General features: G+C 45.7%; 1 protein-coding gene across 1 annotated transcript in view; it reads right to left on the reverse strand.

Annotated features, from left to right (window-relative positions):
• Positions 1–19617, reverse strand: part of VRK1 (VRK serine/threonine kinase 1) — a 309962-nt gene that overhangs the window by 121428 nt on the left and 168917 nt on the right. Inside the window, exons 10-11 of the mRNA XM_085626433.1 lie at positions 4387–4442; positions 4117–4295 (exon numbers count right to left, since the gene is read on the reverse strand). Coding sequence (XP_085482559.1) covers positions 4117–4295; positions 4387–4442 — 235 coding nt within the window. The remainder of the gene's footprint in view (positions 1–4116; positions 4296–4386; positions 4443–19617) is intronic.

Consider the following 19617-nt stretch of genomic DNA (forward strand, 5'->3'; position numbering starts at 1 on the left):
AGTGAGACACAGTATCGAATGCTGCACTCAAGTCTAATAAAATGAGTGCCATAGTCTCCCCCTGATCAAGGCAGGAGCATAATTTTTCAGTTACTCCTAGTAGGGTAGTTTCTGTTGAGAAATGTGTCCTGAAGCGTGATTGGGATGGATGTAGAAAACCTGACTTTCCAATATGAGTGGTTAGCTGAAAATTAACATGTTTTTCAAAAATTTTGGAAAGCACAGGCAAAAGTGAAATGGGACGGTAATTGGCTAAGACCAAGGGATCAGCATTGGACTTTTTCAGCAGAGGAACCACCATCGCATGTTTTCAATCTGAAGGAACAGAGGACTCGCGTAAGGAAGAATTAAGGAGCCCTTTACAGATTCCTAACACAGCAGGGGAAAGTTGTTTCAGAATATTAGCCGGTAAAGGATCCAGAGGGGAGCCCGAGTTTACCCTAGTTAGACAGTTAGCAAAAGATCCGTCATCAAGGAGGGGCCACTGTGAAATTTTTAATGTGCCAGAAGATGGATTCATATAAATAGTGTCTGGGCCAGGTTTATCAGAAACATAAGGGACAGGAGAAATTAAATTACTATAAATAGTCTTCACCTTGGCGATGAAGAAATTAGCGATGTTGTTGCAGTTGGTAGGATCAGGGTGAGCTTGGGATATTATTGGATCCTAATAGCCCTGATGCCGTTTTGTCTGGGAATGTCGAGACCAGCAGTGAGAATCTCTGCGAAGAATTTGTGACTATATTTCCCAAAGTCTTCTCTGGGAGTATAGGTGAGCTCAAAGGCTTCTCACACAAAATAATTCTTAAGGAGAATTTTTGGCCATGCATCCACAAGGTTAGGAATATTCCCATGAGTGTCGAAGAGGAGGTTATCAGGGAGGTCCAGAAAGTAGTTGAGAATGGGATAGTTGAACAGGTGGAGTCTTCAAACTGGCTCACCCCTCAGCCTGGTTCGCTTATGTGTGGACTTGAGGGAACTCAATAGAAACATCTTTGTTGACGTGTTTCCCCTCCCTAGGATCTCGGAGTTACGAAGAACATGGAATGGTTTTCCACAATTGAACATACATCTGCATACCACCAGGTGCCCCTACATAAAGATATTAAGCATTTGACTGCTTTTGTCACTCCCATTGGGATTTTTCAGTTCAGACGAGTTCCTTTAGGGCTGGCTAAAGCAGCTGCTATGTTTCAGCGTCTCGTGTTTTTAATATTTAAGGGCATGTGGAATGTAGTATTCTTTCAGGATGATATCCTTATCATGGGGAAAGACAGAGAAGAATATGATAAGATTTTGTATGAAGTCTTACATATGCTTGAGCTAAAAGGTCTGACTGCAGAGATGTCAAAATGCAAATAGGTAAGGAGGAGCGTCACATACCTTGGACACGAAATAGGTTCCAGTGGTATTCGACCTAGGTCTGAACTAGTTGATGCCATCAAAGAAGCACCTGTTCCTCAAAACAAAGAGGACGTCAGATCCTTCTTAGGTTTGACCTAATTTTATTCAAAATGTGTTCACAACTTTGCAGACAAAATGTTTTGCATTAGACAATTACTCAAAAAAGGTTGTACCTTTGTATGGTCTAATGAATGTCAGTTGTGTATGGATGGCATCAAAAAGGATATTTGCTCTGCTCCTGCACTCCAAGGATTTGACCCAAAACTTAGGAGTTTAATCACTACTGATGCAAGCGGTAGAGGTCTGGGTGCTGTGTTATCCCAGTTGCAAAAAAAGGGTATTGAATGTGTGGTTGCGTTTGCCTCCAGAGCACTCACTCCAAATGAGAAAAAGTATTCCGTGATTGCGAGAGAGGCTCTTTATTGTGTATGGGGACTCAAACATTTCAGACAGTATGAGCATGTGTTGTTATGAGAGCTGACTACAAACCCCTCACCAAAGTGCTCACGTCCCATGGTTTAAACAATGCATCCCCCAGAATTTCTCGTTTGTCTGTACAACTCTCAGATTTTGGATACAAGATCATATATGTACCTGGGGCTCGCAACAGAATCGCAGATTTTCTTATTAGGTGCCCCTTGCCCATCAAGGAAGATACTTGTAACAAATGGGATGATTGGTTGTTCACAACTATTTTTGGAAATGAGTTAGCCAGCATTCCTCATGAGGACTGGGTTAATGGCATTTCCCAAGATGAGGTTTTATGTGCGGTAATTGAGCACATTCAGAATGGTTGGCCCGTGGAATCGGGGTTACGTGCACAATCAACTCCTTTTTGGAAGGTAAGACAAACTTTCTATTGAGGAAAACTTTTTACTCAGGGGTGGTAAACTGATTCCACCCAAGGTTTACCGTAAGAAAGTAATTAACCTCTGCCATGAAGGGCAAATGTAGAGTCTTACTGGTGGCCTGGTGTGGATAGGGACATTGAAAGGGTTGTATGCGATTGTGTTGACTGCACCAATTCTGACAAGGGCTTAGTTACTTTTAAACCAGCTTTACATCCCATTATTGTCCCAGGAATGCCATGGGAAAGAGTGGGCATCAACATTTTTGGTCCCGTTAAAGGCATGGATGGAACCCAAAAGTACATTTTTGTGATGTTTGATCACTTTTCTAAGTGGCCTGAGTTCAAAATTGTGGAGAGGGCCGATACTGAGTTTATTGTTTTTTTGGGGAGAAGTTTTTGGAAGAGACGGTCTTCCCAAGGATATAGTATCTGATAACGGGGGACAATTTGTTGGCGAGGTTTTCAAGAAATGTATTGAGTAATCTGGTATTCTTCATAGGACTACCTCTCTATCACCTAGAACGTAATGGAACCGTTGAGCACTTCAACAGGGTGATTAAAGATATCATTGAGTTGTCTTACAGCAATGGAAAAGATTGGGAGGATGAATTGAGGAAAATGGTGTATTCCTACATAGTCATCCAATGTCAGTCCACAGGATACTCCCCTTTTGAACTCATGAGGGGTAGGTCTCCTCGCACTAAGGATAACATGGGGTGGTTGAAACGCACAGGAATAATTTCTTGGTCTGCGAATGTTGTAAGAAGTCCTTGGAGGCGAAGCAGGGCGATGTACAAAAACACACTGAAGCTCATAAAGCGAGGAAAGTGAAGCTGCATGTGGGAGATTCTGTCAAAGTTAAGAAGGGAAGGTTAACGCACAAAAGAGGGAGAGCAAGTACTCCGCTCCTCTCAAGGTTGTGAGAATTCTTTGCAAATCTGCTTTGTTGAGCAATGGGAAGGTTTGGAATGCCAACAGGATTGCATTATTTAAAGGACGTGTTGAGGAGGAGAATGTTGCGTACAAAAGAACTCGACCTCATAAGTAGGATTGGGTTGATGTGGTGGCTCCTAAAGAAGTGAGTCCTGGTTCTACCTCCTATTGATTCCAGTGCTGAATCCAATTCTGAGTGCCCTACTCAACGTGCCCCTTTCACTAAAAATGTTGGGGAGGAGGAGGTTCGCGCTAGACGTGTGTGTGTGAAACCTAAGAAATTTGATTATATTACACGCATGTATGAAACCTAAGAAATTTGATTATATTACACGTGTATTCTTAAATTTTTGTGAATACTATGCACTATTTCTGTTTTGTATTAATGCTTCATTGTAGAATGTATGTTTATAGCTCATCCATGTATGGATACACCTATTGTTAATTATCTTTAGTTCTTTTGTGTAAAGGGGGAAGTGTTGTGCTGGTGCTCGAGTGTGTGCTCGAGTGACCCTGGTTGTGGGATTCTAGAGCTCCGGTGAGCTCGGGAGATGGAATGTGTGGGGGTTGGTGTTGGGAGTTGGAGCTGGATGCAGGCTGCTGTGTGGGCTCTTCCCTGCTGTCTGGGGCTTAAGTCCATTGAAAAAAGCCTACGCCTAAACTACTTTGCCTGCTTTATTTTATCGCAACACCACTCAGTGCCTTTGCAGCATAATGGCTTTTCTGACCCTGAATAGGGCACTATAGACAACACATTATTTGAATTTATCAGTTTTGGATTTACCACTTAATAGCTGATAAACTAGAGGTACGTGAAGCCTACATATGTAAACTGCAGATTTCTGATAATTCATTCATACAACAGTAAACCTGGAAATATACAAGATCAATAATGTACAACAGGCCATGGTTTAGGTAGCATTACACACCTTGGGTGTACTCTTCCGAGGAGATACTCCATTGGCTACTGATGCAAAGTCCAGCTTCCCATCATCACATCTACCCTTTGATTTGAGACCTTGCAGGAGCAGATCTCTTAAGTGTTGGTATGGAGGGTTTTGAGCATAATCCAGTTTTTTCACAGCCTCCATGTACTTTTCAATTTCATCTAAGGATCATTACAAACAGACGAGGTTAACATTGATAGTTCAAAAAGCAATAGAACAAATCAAATCAAGAATGTTTAGGTATAAATTCACCTGGCTTTGCGCAGGGGAAGCACTTGTTCATCAATTCTGGAATATTCTCACGATAGCTGAAAAAAATGTTTGGATTAGATTTTAAAACTGGTCTTAGAAATTTCAAATCAGAATTACTGGGGAGGAATGTTGATTTAAGTTGATTAAACATTTTACTTAAGAACAGATAGCAAACATCTAAAGTCAAACAAGTGTGTAAACTATAAACAAATATTAAAGGAAACTGTGTAAAAGTTATTAAAAAAATATACTTGCATGAATATATGGAAAATGACCACAAACTGCACAAATGTTGTAAATAAAAACTCAAGGTTTATTGCTTTGATACTCAGGACACAGTAAAAGTCAAATGGGTAACCGTTCTGAAATGGAAAGTTTTTCTATGCAACACAAAGTTTAAAATTTCTGTGCAACTGCAACCTAACCTACTGCAACACATGAACTTTAAGTGTTAAATCTGATCATGATAAAGGTTTAAAATAAATTATTAATGTGTAGTGTAAATCCTGTACTATGTGGCAGCTATTAATGTCCCACAAACCTGAATAAAAAGTTTTGTTATTTTTTTTATTGGCAAACTGGGGAACACTATTCCTATCCCCAGATATATCAGACTGCCTCTAAGTCATGCTTTGTCCATGAAATAAGAACTGCTCCCTTGTGCACCCATGTAATAAACTTATTCCACAACTCTCTGGAACACTCGCTTACTCCTAAACCACGTAATGGCAACTCCAGACTGTCATGGTTTCTTAAATTTAACATCGATTTTGATGATTTACCCAAATAAAATGAATTGTCCACTTGGACGATTTATTAACATTTTAAACAGTCACTATTTCAAACACATTTTTTCCAGATAAAGGCTTTTCTCGTGTATTGTTTTTGTTTGATAAATTCATTCAATTTATTGGAATATGTCAGACTTAAGTGGCAAGGTAAATAATGCTGTGTGGGCAAAATGTATCAAAATAGAATATAGTATATTGTGCTTCATGAAATGATTGCCACTTGCGCATTATCTTCGACAGATCAGTTAAATGTCATTTCAGCCACATTTCATGTCATGCAGAGTAAAATGCAGCCTTAATAATTTGGTTACCATAAACACTACTGTACAAAGTCTTCATTCAGCAGGTCAAACAAAGCATGAAAGCTGCTGACAAGGATTCAAGGGGAATTTCTTGTAATTGTTTTAAAAGGTTCATTTTGGCACTTTCCCTTAAATGCCTTTGGCCTGTGTATCAAGGTTTTTGGAAACAGATATAAGCATTGAAATTGTAAAGGTACTGCATCTACGGTATTAGTGAATCATTTTAACGCTAAAATAACATAAAGGAGAGGGAGGCAATCCAGTACGAACAAGGTAATATTCAATATGTACCAGACATATGGGAGCACAGTAAGAACAGATTAGCTGATTTGGTAGGAATTGCTGGCATCTTTTTATTTAAAAACAGCCAAGAGCAATTTTGTGAAAAAGACCATAACCACAGAACATTTTAAGCGGAAAGGTTTTTTAGAGCTGCTGACAGCGATATGTGTAAAAGGACTGAAAGCTATAAAGTAATTCCAAAGAAGTTAGCAATCATAACAGCTCAAGTTTCCTTCATATCCCTACATGCTAAACATCCAACCGAGTTACCTGTACTCGAAGGAAAATAAATGCGTTTGGAGGTTTAAGCCTAAGCTGGGAGCAAATAGATCTCCTTTCGATAACCTAAAATTTAAAAGCATAAATGGATAACATTTGCACCTTCTTGAATACGCCCCGCACCCGGGTGAAGACCTATAGTCCTATAAAACAAACTATGTCATAGGCATTAACAACAGAACCAGAACTATTCTGCCCTATAATCCTAATTAGAACATTGGAACGTTGGAAGCTCAATTAAAAACAATGGAGTACTCCGGGCTTATAATGGTTGGTATAAGCCCGGAGCTCCAAAATTCCAAAGCTTCTTTGTGGCTGTGAACAAAGGCTTCAGGGAGCCTGAGGGTATTTCAATCCCCTCGCGCTCCCTGAAGCCTTTGTTTAATTTGTTAGAACATTCTGCCCTCTAGTGGCAGAATGTTCTAATAGCCCTATAGCCCTTCGTAGCAGGGCTATACCGGCTATTAAAGTCCCGCTGCCTTGTTAAAGTCCCTCTCCTTCGGCTCGGGCCTTTAACGCTGCAGCGGGCCTTTAACAGCCGATATGGCCCAAGGCTATATTAGAACATTGAAATGTGGAGCACTCCATTGAATACAATTGAGTGCTCTGTGCTTCTACGGGCTGGTAAAAGCCCGCAGAGCAACATTCCAATGTTGCTCTTGTTCACAGCTGTTGCGGTGGACAAAGGCCTCTCGGAGCCCAAGGGGATTTAAACCTCCTTGGGTTCTGAGAGGCCTTTGTTTTATTTGTTAGAACAGTCTACCCTCTAGTGGCAGAATGTTCTAATAGCCCTTCGTAGCTGGGCTATACCAGCCATTAAAGTCCCGCTCCCTTGTTAAAGGCCCGAGCTGATCGCTGGAGAGGGCCATGAATGATCGGTATAGCCCGGTACGGTGGGCTAGAAGGCTATATTAGAACATTAGAATGTTGGGAGCTCCATTGGAGTGCTCCGTGCTTCTAATGGCTGGTAAAAGCCCACTGTTACTATGAACAAAGGCCTCATGGAGCCCGAGGGATTTAAATCCCCTCGGGCTCACTGATGCCTTTGTTTTGTTAGAACATTCTGCCCTCTAGTGGCGGAATATTCCAATAGCCTTATATCCCGCTGTAGCTGGACTATACTGGCCAAAAAGGCCTGCTTGGGCCTTTAACACTGGAGCGGGCCTTTAATGGACAGTATAACCCACTATGGCGGGCCATAAGGCTTAATTAGAACACATTGGAATGTTGAGAGCTCCACTGAAGACAATAGAGCAGCAGCACCCTATATGAACTGGAATAGGCCCCCTGTGCTTTTCAATTTCCAAATAAAGAGCATCTGCCTTTCTATTTCCCATCCCTCTTGAAAATATATTTTTGGGGACAGAGGCCGTGCAAGAAGACAAATCCTGCCTTCACCCTTTCCTCCTCCTGTAGCTCAGTGTCACTAGGGCTTCAGAAGGAGAGGGGGTGAATGGTGCTCAGCTCCTGGGTCTCCCCGGCTTTGCTGAACTACAAAAAGCAGTTCAGCCAAGCCGGGGAGAACTAGGGGCTCATGACAGCCCTTGTTCAGAGCGCTTTCTGTTAATCTTCATCAGCTAACTGCTGTGGCCCTGCGCGCAGCTGTTAGCGGTTAGCTGTAGAAATTTCACAGCAAGAGCTGTGAAACAAAGGCTTTGTAGCCCGAGTGGGATTGCAATACCCTATCCCTTAGTGGGTGGAATGTTCTAATAGCCTTATAGCCCTTCTGCCAAAGGCTATACTGGTTAAATGCCCTCTCCCTTAATATAGGCCCTCACCTGCGGCTCGGGCCTATAACAATCAGTATAGATCTTGGCAGCAGGCTATAGGCGATCGTAGTTCCATAAAATAAAAAATAACTAGAGTTCAGTGAACACTCTGTATTGAACCTTGGTGTAAAATTCCCGGGGGATAGGATCCTATTGATGCGGCTGCAATCTTGGTCATCAGACAAGAGTATCCTGACAGAAGCCCAGCACAGACTTTGACATGGCCGGGCACAGTAAGAAAGGGCCTTAATTTTTGTGAATAAAACGCATTGGACCCAAAAAGAACACTTGCTTAGTGACCTTACTATAACATCTAAATACAGCAACATTCATTTTTCTGGAGTTCATAGGTGTTGAACCAAACATGCTAAGACAAATTGACTCCAATCTAACTACCAACGTAAGCTATTACACAACAAGAGAAGGTACAGAAAGCTTTGACGCGCAGTGGGGAGAAGACAAGGTTGTAAGGTTGGACTCGCAGAGGGGAGAAGACAAGGTTGTGTCCTTGTGACCATTCTCTTCACTTTATCTACTAACCAAGAGACAAGCAAGCTCCAGACACTCCAAGATTGTAAACAAAGCATATTCCAGTTCCACTATTCATATATGATGCCAGTGGGGGTTAAAGGACAACTCGGTTCTTGGCACCAATCATTCTTAATCATAGGAGTAGGCCATTGATCCCACAAAAGTTAAAACAAGACTCGTATAAAAAACTAATACCTTGATTAGGCTAGCAAAATCATTGATTTACAAGCTTTCACGACTAGTTGACAGGACTGACTAGGGTTGACATGAAGCTTTTCTGAGCTAGCAACACCACCATTTAAAATGGACACTACTGGGGGGCGGAGCTTGCCTTGAAGCGAGATGGCCGCTTACTAAGCGAGCTCCTCGCACACGCCCGACAATCCCGAAGAACTATCCTTCCAACGTAGACTTAAGATACTTATAACAGCTGGGGGCCGTGAAGGGAGATAGCGGAATAACCATCGCGCCGAGTCTGACCCTGGAAGACACCCACAGACCCCGAATCGGAGTGTGCGCGGATTGCGGCCCGTGCTGAGAAAGCGAAAGTATAGCCGCGGGACTTGGCAGGAAGCCGCGCAGTGGCGCACGCTCCGCAGCGCGGCGGAGAAGGAGACAGGGCTCGCTGCGGCTGGAGCATCGCGTCAGAGCATGACCTTAACGCACCACCCGCACTGTGTGAGAAGAGCGACGAGACGCCGGTGGAGGCCCCGCCGGGAGCTGGATACCCATGGCTAGCGCGGGACGCGCTTGATCTGGGCTTGTGCTCCTGGGATTGACACATCGATCCGACGCTCCCCTCGTGAGTTGTGGAGAGGGGCAGAGACTCCATGACACCCCGGGGCAGCCCTTCAGTACATGCACTATTGTGAATCCCTCGGATGAGGCTGGGGCCCTGGAGGTGGTGCCCTGCAGGGGATGCACAACAAGCTGCTGTGGTGCGTGCGGAGCCAGCCTACAGGTGGTCGCTGTTTGCGAGCACCGATCGCACAGTGAGGCTGCGAATCCAGGGACACGGACACCACAGGAATGGTCAAGAGCCTCGATGGGTCAGGGCACAAGCCACACCAACGACACAAGTGCACTAGCGGCGGAGGTCTGTGTCATTTGGAGGGCCAGCCAGAATATACCACATTTTATACCCCGACGCCACTGTACATATAGGACCCCCCCTTGCGCCCATGAGCTGAGTATTTGATTATGTGGGGTGGCCAGTAGGAGGCAACCAGATCTGCACAGGCAGAGCTCGCGAAGGATCTATAATTGAACATACTATGGCACACCCCTGTGGAGAATGCTGGACATGGGAGAAGGAGGCTGGGCCAGGTCTCTTGCCACCCTGGGCGCGAGCTCTGGAGGTCGAGCTCCAATATAGAGGAGTTGGGAACAGTCTCCCCATTGCCATCCCTCTGGGGGGGGGGCGCAAGAGCCGCAGCTGTGCCACAGCCCACAGACACAGATGGATTCTTATCAGAAACGGCGGGCGCTGCTGGGCCCTGGGTGAAACACGTGGCGTCGTCAACGTTTGCGTTGCGGGACGGACTAAGGGTCCCAGTCAAAAGGCGCCGGTGCTCCGGAGGCTCTGAAATCACCACATACGTGGACTGGTCAGCTGCTAACCTGCAACATGGGTAAACCAGACCGCACCCAACCCAAAATCAACTTTGACCAAACTAAGAAACAACAAGACCCAAGCGCTGACGACCAACCGACGGCGCAGGTAGCGGCAGGAGCCGGAGGCGGGGTGACGAATAACGACATACAGTCCATGTTTGCCACAATTCAAGCTGCAACATCGAACCTCGACGGGAAAATTGATTCCTTGACATACAGAGTGGATAGGATGTCGGAAAGGATCGATAAACATACCGAAAGGCTGGACATGGCGGAGCGAAGAATTTCCGAAGCCGAGGATGGCCAAGTGCAGACAGACGCGAAACAGTAGAGGATGGAGAAACAACAAGTGGCCATGACGGCAAAGACTGAGGACTTAGAAGCCCGGTCCTGAAGAAGCAACATCCGCTTAATGGGAGTTTCAGAGAAGACAAACACAGGCCCAATGGAACGCTACGTGGAGCAGATGCTCATCGCCATGCTGGGACGCGATACGTTCTCGGAGGTCTTCATTGTGGAGAGAGCTCACAGGTCACTGGCGCCAAAACCACCTGCTGGATCCAGGCCGTGGCCGATCATCGCTAAAATCCTAAACTACAGGGACAGAGACGCTGCACTCCGTAAGGCCAGAGAGCTAGGCAAGCTATCCCATGAAGGCATGGACATTTCTCTATATCCAGATTTCACGGCATCGGTACAGGAAGCGCGGAAGAAATTTACAGCAGCGAAACAGAGACTGAGAGACCTGAATATCCCATATGCAATGCTGTATCCGGCCAGAGTCAAAATCACTGTTGATGGTACGACGCGAATATTAACTGAACCTTCGGAAGCACTGAAGTTTGTGCAACAAAGGGGACAGACTGGTGCGAGGAGAAGATCGCAGAGGAGAACACGTGGTGAACAGTCCACCACTTCGGATGTGGAATGAACAATATTTCTTGGGCACAAGTTCGCTTAGGCAATGGTTCGCTGGCGTGCTATGGGGTGCTCCTCACCACGGGCCGGTCAGATGAAGCCGGGACGCAGGATATCCACGACCTACTGGTCCAGTAAGTCGACGCCCAACTGATATAACTAATGATCTATTTGTAATGTAATGTACTACCCTTTGGTGATCTAGTACGGGACAGGGACATTGGCCTCTGCTGATGGAGGTCCCTTCACGGTTTGGTTCAGCAATGTTGTGTAGTGTTGGAATTGTACTATTCACATCTGGGGCGTTAACCCATGTGGCTTAAGCCACAAGCAACGGGGGGCAGCTCTGATCCCTAAGTGTGTACCACACGAATTGTTATATTGTTTCTTTTTCCCTTTATTATTTCTGCGGGGTAATGTTATTTGTTAATGTTGGGAGTGTCTCCAATAGGATGGGGTTAGTGGAGGGGGGGGGGGCGGGGGGGTGGTGAAGGGAGAAAATCAGGAAGCTCTGACCAGCAGTAAAGTAGCAAACAGACAATGGGAGACACGTTCTAAGACTGTAGACATATACACGGGATAGATGGCGGAGTCTAGGCAGACGACCAATGACTTGGGCCAGTGCAGACCGTTGTCGTTCTTCACGTGGAATGTTAGGGGGCTACACAACCCACAGAAGATACGCAAGGTTATAGCATATCTGGACAGACACAAAATAGACGTATCCTGCCTACAAGAGACACACCTGACCGCACTGAGACGCAAATAGGGGCCAGGTGGGCTGCGTACAGGCTGGCATCGTCGTACTCCTCCTATGCGAGGGGGTTCTGCTCTGGGTGAAAAGCAACACACCTTTCACGTTAATTAAATCAGTAAAAGATAATCAAGGGCGCTATGTTATAGTACAGGGCTGTTTTGGGGGCACAGTGATAACTATTGTGAATGTATATGGCTCGAATAATATGCACAAAGTTGGACGCAATTACGTGAATTCCAACCCGGCACTCTCCACTGGGGCGGGGACTTTAACACCTGTCTAGACCCCACACTGGACAGATCAACTGGGACAGATAGATACGGTAAACAGTCGGCCAAAGTTTTGAGGGATGGTATGGCGAACTGGGATATAGTGGATATATGGCGACATAGATACCCGGAGGGTGCTTCTCCTCAACGCACCTCACGTGGTTTAGACTTGATTACTGGGTGGGATCCCGGGATGCACTCACATGGGCTACTGACATAGAACACTTACCCAAAACACTTTCAGACCATGCCCCGGTTCGTATCACACTACAAGTCCCAACACATACCCCAAGGCAGTTCACGTGGAGATTGAGGCAAACGGCACTACAGGACCAGGTGTTTCGGGAAGAGCTCCGCCAAGCTATAATAGACTTTTTTAACATAACTTCGGATCAGTGCGGAGCACAAAACACTATGGGAGGCTTTCAAAGTCACAATACGAGGACATTGTAATGGCAAACACGTGGGTATACTAAAGGATATTCAGGGACAATTGGGGAGAATAGAAGCTGTAATAAACAGACGAACGCGAATTCGAAGACACAAACGACGTCACGCTATTGGCTGCCATCAGAACACAGATTGATAAATATAACGAATATGCAGATGACAAGATAAAGTATATCTCGCGCAAATACACTGCGAGGAACTATGGGGAGGGTGGGAGACCAGCCAGGGCGTTGTCATACAAAATTAGGCTAACTCATACTTCGGCATACATCACAAAGATCCGGGATGAGCAGCACAACACAGTATATGACACTCCAGCCATACTGGACTGCTTTACTCAATACTACACCAAACTGCACACTGCCCAGGCACAGTCTTCCACGTCTGAAATACGTGATTATCTTGAGGACGTGGCACTGGCATGGTTATCAGACACCCACCGAGAATACTTCTGTCATCATATTACCAAAGATGAAATAATAGAGGCCATTAACTCCCTCCCTAACAATAAAGCACCCGGGCTAGATGGCCTTCCGGGCAAATTCTCTAAAGTATACTGCGATCTGCTGGTTTCACATTTTGCTGAAATGCTTGAAGAAGCTTACGAAGAAGGCGTACTCCCGACTTCACTAAATGAGGCACTCCTGATAGCACTCCCTAAGCCAGGAAAGGACCCCACTGAGTGTGAGTCATATAGACCCCTGTCCCTGATAAATATAGATGCTAAAATCCTAGCTAAAATAATAACAAATAGAATACAACCGCTCCTATGTAACCCGGTGCTACCAGATCAGGCGAGCTTCATGCAGACACGGTCCACCACCCACAATATTCGTACAATTTTTGCACTCTATCACCAACTGGACCCAGATATACCGGCGGCTGCAGCCCTTTTGGATGCTGCCAAAGCGTTCGATTCAGTGGCGTGGGCTTTTATGTTTGTCACTCTTCGCAAAATGGAGTTTCCAGAACCATTCCTGAAATGGATAGCGCTCCTATACGCTGCACCCAAGGCACGGGTTAGAATAAATGGTTACACATCCAACCCGATAGAGATAACGCGCGGCACTAGGCAGGGTTGCCCACTGTCACCAATGCTGTCCACACTAATCCTAGAACCACTGGCCAGTATGATCCGGCTGAAACACTGCTGGGATAAGTCAGTTGTGGTGCCCTTAACTACGGAGACAGTAGAGACTCCACTGAAATACCCTCTCCAGTGGAGGACAGACCCAGTCAAATACTTGGGGGTCTGAATACATCGTGACCCAGATCTGGTCATCAGGGAGAACTATGGAAAGGCACTGGTGAGGCTGGAGGAACAGGTAGACCAATGGATAAAAATGCCTCTCTCAATGGCGGACAGAAAAGCATTACAGAAAATGATTCTATTACCCAGGTTTCTGTACCTCTTCTGGAGCATTCCGATTTGGCTGACTGCAACATTTTTTTTGACAGACTACGATCCATTTTGCAGATGCCAACATGGGCAGGCAAACAGGCCAGAATCAGTTGGAAGGCCTTAACCCAACCATATTACCTGGGAGGCTTCGGGGCGCCAGACTTCCACCTATATTATCTATGCGCACAAGCACAACATGCCCACTATTGGACAAAACCACATGCATACATACCACACATCGCGGTGGAAGCGGACAGCGTGGCCCGCTGCCACTGACCGCGCTCATAGCTGTCCCGATAATTCATACACCGAGGGACGCGATTCATACAGCCAAATGCACCTCAAGGGCATGGCATGCGCTGGCACACAGGGCACGCAAGCTGCCGGTGTATGCTAGAGGGCTACCCACGGCAAAACACCCTAAGCTCACTGTTACACAAGAACAGAAAATGCACGCACTACTGACAGAAATGGGACTGACCTCTATGGGACAACTATATCTCATAATACTTTCATTGAGTGCACAGACCCCTCACTTTGTGCCCACCAACTCCCGCTGAAAAAATTCGCATATATACGATTACGTAGGGCGGTCCGGTCCTTCTACACCACATTCCCGGACGAACCCCCAAAACTACAAACATTACAAATATTAACAGCCCCCAACCGCCGAAACCTGGCAACACGTCTATATAATGCAGCCCAGGAGGAACAGGCCGAGAAACCTACTGCAGCATTGGGCAGATGGGAGGGGGCGCTGGGCGTATCAATAGATGAACAAGATTGGCAAAATAGCTGCACACAACTCTCCCTCCTCACGTCGAACTGCAACCTACGCATCATCCATTTCAAATTCCTCCATCAACTTTACTACACGCCAGCCAAGTTACACAGACTGGGCCTAAGAGAGACGGATAACTGCCAAAGGTGCAAGGCACCCAGTGCTGATTTCCTACACACCTAATGGTCAAGCCCTCACCTGCAGACATACTGGGATGAAGTCATAACCACACTATCCGAAATGCTAGCGGAGCAGATCCCAAACACCCCTCTGGTGTGCATACTGGGCGTCAGGAGACTCAAACATGCTAGACGTAGGAAATTCTTAGCGGTAGCATTACTGCTTGCGAGAAGACGCGTAGCGATGAAGTGGGGAGCAAGAGACCCTCTAGACTCAAAGACTGGCTCACGGACATGACCTATCGTAAAACTACACTGGAAACTTACGCTGAGGACATTCCACATGCTTCGCGGCCAAGAGACTTCTGGGAGCCACTTGTCAGTTACCTGCAGGCAGCGCAGGAATCTGAATCAAGAACTGATTCATGATATACCCAATACCTCAGATAACAAAAAGGGCACCACATATACAATGGCTGCTGGGGTAGTACGGAGGGGCGAGCTGGCAGCAGGGAGGTGTGGCATATACAAGACTGGATAACATCTGCCGATACGGACACTGTGAACAGAGACAGCTGATGTTTATGTTGAGGACTATAATCACCAAATGCTATGTGAAATGGACACTACTAGATTTTAGCATACACTCTACTAGATTTGCGGGAGTCTGCATTCCACTTAGTAAGATATACTATGAAGTTTGCTAATGCCACGCAGCTCAAGGTGTAGTGAGGATATGGGGTCAACAGCAGACATTGTTAAGTTAGCATGAGTAGTATAAGCTTGGCTGCCATTCTGCCGCTTTTGCACACAACACTACAGGGCTCTGTTCTCGCTGAAATACTTTAATGGCGCTGCTTCACATGAGAACTGTCTATCTTTCACATATCCAGCGGGGCACCGCGATCTCGGTCTGTACAGTCTTTTCAAGGTCGAATAACAATGTATGCTGTTGATTCACTTTGGCCAGTTCCGCGCACACAGACATACCATGAAGCACAGCGGCCCAACTAAAACTCGAGTGCTTTTAATATGGCATTACATGCATGAGAAGGCACTTGGAGAAAACCTTTGCGACATAGAAGAGCTGAGCTGATCCCGAGATGTAATTCACTGCATCTGATCTCATAGGTATAGTGTCTCGCTGACAAAGACCAGAGGTCTTCTATAATTATTCTAAACTAGCTCATGAGCACGGGGAGGGTGGTAAAAGGAGCTATAGTCCGGTTTCCACTGTCATAATATGATTTCCTCTTTGGTGCTTTATGGAATTGTAACAATGCTAATTATATTGTTTTATGCATTATGCTGCTCGTATTGGCTAGAGTACTGCATCTTAGAGCACGTTAGTTAAAAATAAATATTTTAAACTATACAGTGTCTCCGATTACTCTGTTGTGGACAAGTAGGAGTATGAGCGAAAGAGTGTTCTTGTTTCCCACTATTCCTGAGAGTTTACCAAGTCGCATGTTCTAGGCGGTCTAATCATTGGTAGCTTCGCTGTAGTACGGAGAACGAAAGAGACACTAATGCTAGTCGGATTGGGGTTCTGGGCACTGAGGTGGCTTTTTTGGTACACCACAATACATCGAGGTCCTGGTTTCCTGCGCATAGTTCTATGCATGAGCAGAATCCCTGCAACATGGCGCCCTTAACATTTGGTCTGGTACTTATTTACGAGACGCTTTAGTAGTGCTTCTACTTGTCCACAATACCCTCACTCTTGTTTTCCGGTAAGCAGTGGTGACGGCATAACCTATCTGTATTAAAACTTTATAGGTCCTTTCATGCTTGATGATATAAAAAGGTTCTCATTCATATGAATTATGAACCTATTGCGCTGCCTCGCTTTTAAGTTGTTTTCCTTTTCTTAGTCCTTATGGCTGATGTCTATATTGCGTCGCACAGCTACACCCTACTCCGTCAACATTTGGCAGCATATGGAGTGCCAGACGCTGGTATCGCACTAATCTTTGTGGTTGGAGCCGATCCGGCTTACCACTTTGAGATATTTTACTCTTGGGTAACATTTACGGCAGTGAACGGTGATGATAATTTGTTCCATACATACACTCACACTGCAGTACCTGTAGCGTATCGGCCATATACGACTCGAGGTTCCGATTTTGGCATGGCAACGTCGTATTTGGTTTAATGGCGCCCTCCCTCACATCGTTACTCCAGTCCGGTTAGAACCTTTGTCAATTCCAGGGGCCACTTGGCCAGTTTTGGCCAGGGACACACCACATCCACGTGATCTAGCAGCCACTGCAGCCGAATTGCGTGTCTTGCACACCTCTCTAATTGAGGTGCATAGGGCTCTAGTACAATACGTATCCCGCAATCTCCAGATGGGAGCACCTGGGGTTGCGGCACAACCAGCTGGCCCGGCCGGGATTTCTATCAGTCCCGTCATGGTCAATTAGGTTATGGGCAAGCGACCATAGAATAAGGATGGTTTACCATACTGGCTTGGTGAGAAATTTGACCAGCTGGAAGCAGTATTTCCTAATACAAATCCTGTGGAGAAGCACAGGATTTTAACGATAAGTTTGCAGAAAGACTTGGTTCCAGAGGTAACCGATTGTGAGAATTGGGGTAAAGTGTTCGCAGCAGTATATGCGAAGTGCTTTGGCACACCTTCTATGACTGTGCTACCCTCCGTGATTAAGCGTGTTCAGGATGAGCACGGCCCCGAGGCGGCAGTTGAGCTGGGAACGAGGCTTGTCGGAGTGTTTGACGCAGTTGCTGATCGCATACTTGCGAACATCAAGGGGGATGCGGTTAACTTTTGAAGTGTCTAATGCTTTGCGTCTTGTCCCTGAGGAAGAGAAACCCCAAGAGTTAACAAATATTATTGACTATGCCTAGAAGACCATTGGACGCAATAGTTTGGGTTTTAAGCCTTTTGCTAAAATACCGGCACAACAGCAAACTCAGATGGTGCAGTCTAATAAAGACGACCGTCCAATTTTTCCTAAAAAGAATTGGAAAAATAAACATGGGAAGCAACAACAGAAACAAGGGTCACGTGCAGAGTCACCGGCACCCGAACCCTCTGAGCGCACTTATGACTTGGGCAACCGCGTGAGAATTAGGTCTCCAAACAGGTTTCAGGTCCCTGACCAGCGTTCTCCTCGTTCTTCACAGGAAACATCAGGCTGACAAGCCGGTGGAGGTGATCGCCAGGATCGCGGCAGAGGTCGAGGTGCCCCACAAAGAGGTGAGCAACCTCGTCAGACTGACGGTAAAGGGAAGCAGGACGATTTTCATCGTCAATGCCCTCCGTTTCAGAAAAAGAAAGTTGCTGCTTTAACATCGAGATATGCCACGGACGGTGAGAACTCGCCTTCGAAATCTAACTTGGGGAGTAACTCTGCTAGACAGCGCAGCGGAGGTTACCATAGTGCGGCAAGCACTGCGTCCATTTCTGGAGGCGACAGCAACTGACACTTTCATCACAGTAGAAACTGCTGACACCAGAGTGGCTCCCCCTGATAGATTATATGAAATTGTACTTTTAATTGAAGGCGATATATAACGTGTTATTAAAGGGATTTTTTGGGAAAATCTGACTTCTTCGTATGACATCTTGTTAGCTGAGGCAGACTGGCTCCCGCCTTTTGTTTTAGCTGCTCCGAGGGGGGAGGAGGTAATTCTCCCTAGTCTTTCACACAACGTAGCCAAGGAGCAAGCAATGGCTTTTGCGCAAGAGTGGGCTTTGGGGCTTGCACCTGCACTGTGCCGTACTCAGGTGGGCTGGTATAAAACCTCTCCGCCTCATGAGATACCATTGCGGTCTATGCCACAGCCACAACCCCAATATCCCCTCCGGCGGGAAGTGAAAGCTCCAGTTTCTGAAATTATTGAACAATTAGAGTATCAAGGAGTAATTGAGACGTGTCACTGATGAATAACCCTCTTTTTACAGTAATTAAACCAGATGGGTCGTACCGCTTAGTTTTGCATTACCGACATTTGAACTCTCATTGTCGTAACTGTGTGGCTCAGAATACCCATAGCTCAGGACTTGTAGACAGTCTTGTGCGTAAAAAATATAAAACTACACTTGACATTTCCAATGGCTTTTTTAGCCACAATCTGTCCACTATAAGTAGTCAATGGACAGCCTTCACCCTGGACGGTAAACAAAAACAATTTACAAGATTGGTCATGGGCTACGAAAACAGCCCGGGCGTTTTTACCGCATGTGTTGTCTCTCTGTTAGACAACATTGACCCCAATGCGTACTCGTACTTTGATGATATTTATCTCACGGACGATGAATTATGGCCGCTTCTTTGTCGCGTGTACAGCATCATTATTTTTCTTTGCAGACTACGGTTACAAATTAAACTTTGCAAAATTACATATTGCAAAGTACACAGTGTTGTTCCTGGGCTATCAGCTCAATAATGAAGGAAGAGGCCTAGCGCCTCACTTCTTGGAGAAATGAGCACGTTTGCGCTCTCCTACAACCCTGAAAAAATTGCAGTCTTTGCTGGGATTTTTAAACTTCGGACGAACTTACATTCCTGATTATGCCCAGCTTAGCAAGCCTCTGTATGCCTTGATACAATCTAGCTTTACAAAAGCCTGCTGGCTTCCGGAACATTCAGCTATTCTGCAATCCTTGCAGTCTGATCTTATTGAATCTAAACACTTGTTAACCTGTGACAACCACACAAACCTAGTGATAAGAATTGTGCCAGGGGCAGTGGGTTTCACCAACTTGACATTTAATGAAGGTGACACAGTACTTATTGCTTACAAGTCACATTTGTACACTTCGGCTGAACTGCGTTTTTCTACAGTTGAAAAAGTATTAACCGCAGTCCAGATGGCAATCCTAAAGGAACGTAAACTGGCGCAAGGAAGACCCCTTATGGTTGTAACACCATATCCTGCTCTTGAAGCTGTAACGAGAGCCAGTGTACCAAACTCAAAAGCTTTACATCCGCGTTGGA

This window comes from Triturus cristatus, chromosome 9, assembly GCF_964204655.1.
Source record: "Triturus cristatus chromosome 9, aTriCri1.1, whole genome shotgun sequence".
In the NCBI taxonomy this organism is placed as follows: domain Eukaryota; kingdom Metazoa; phylum Chordata; class Amphibia; order Caudata; family Salamandridae; genus Triturus; species Triturus cristatus.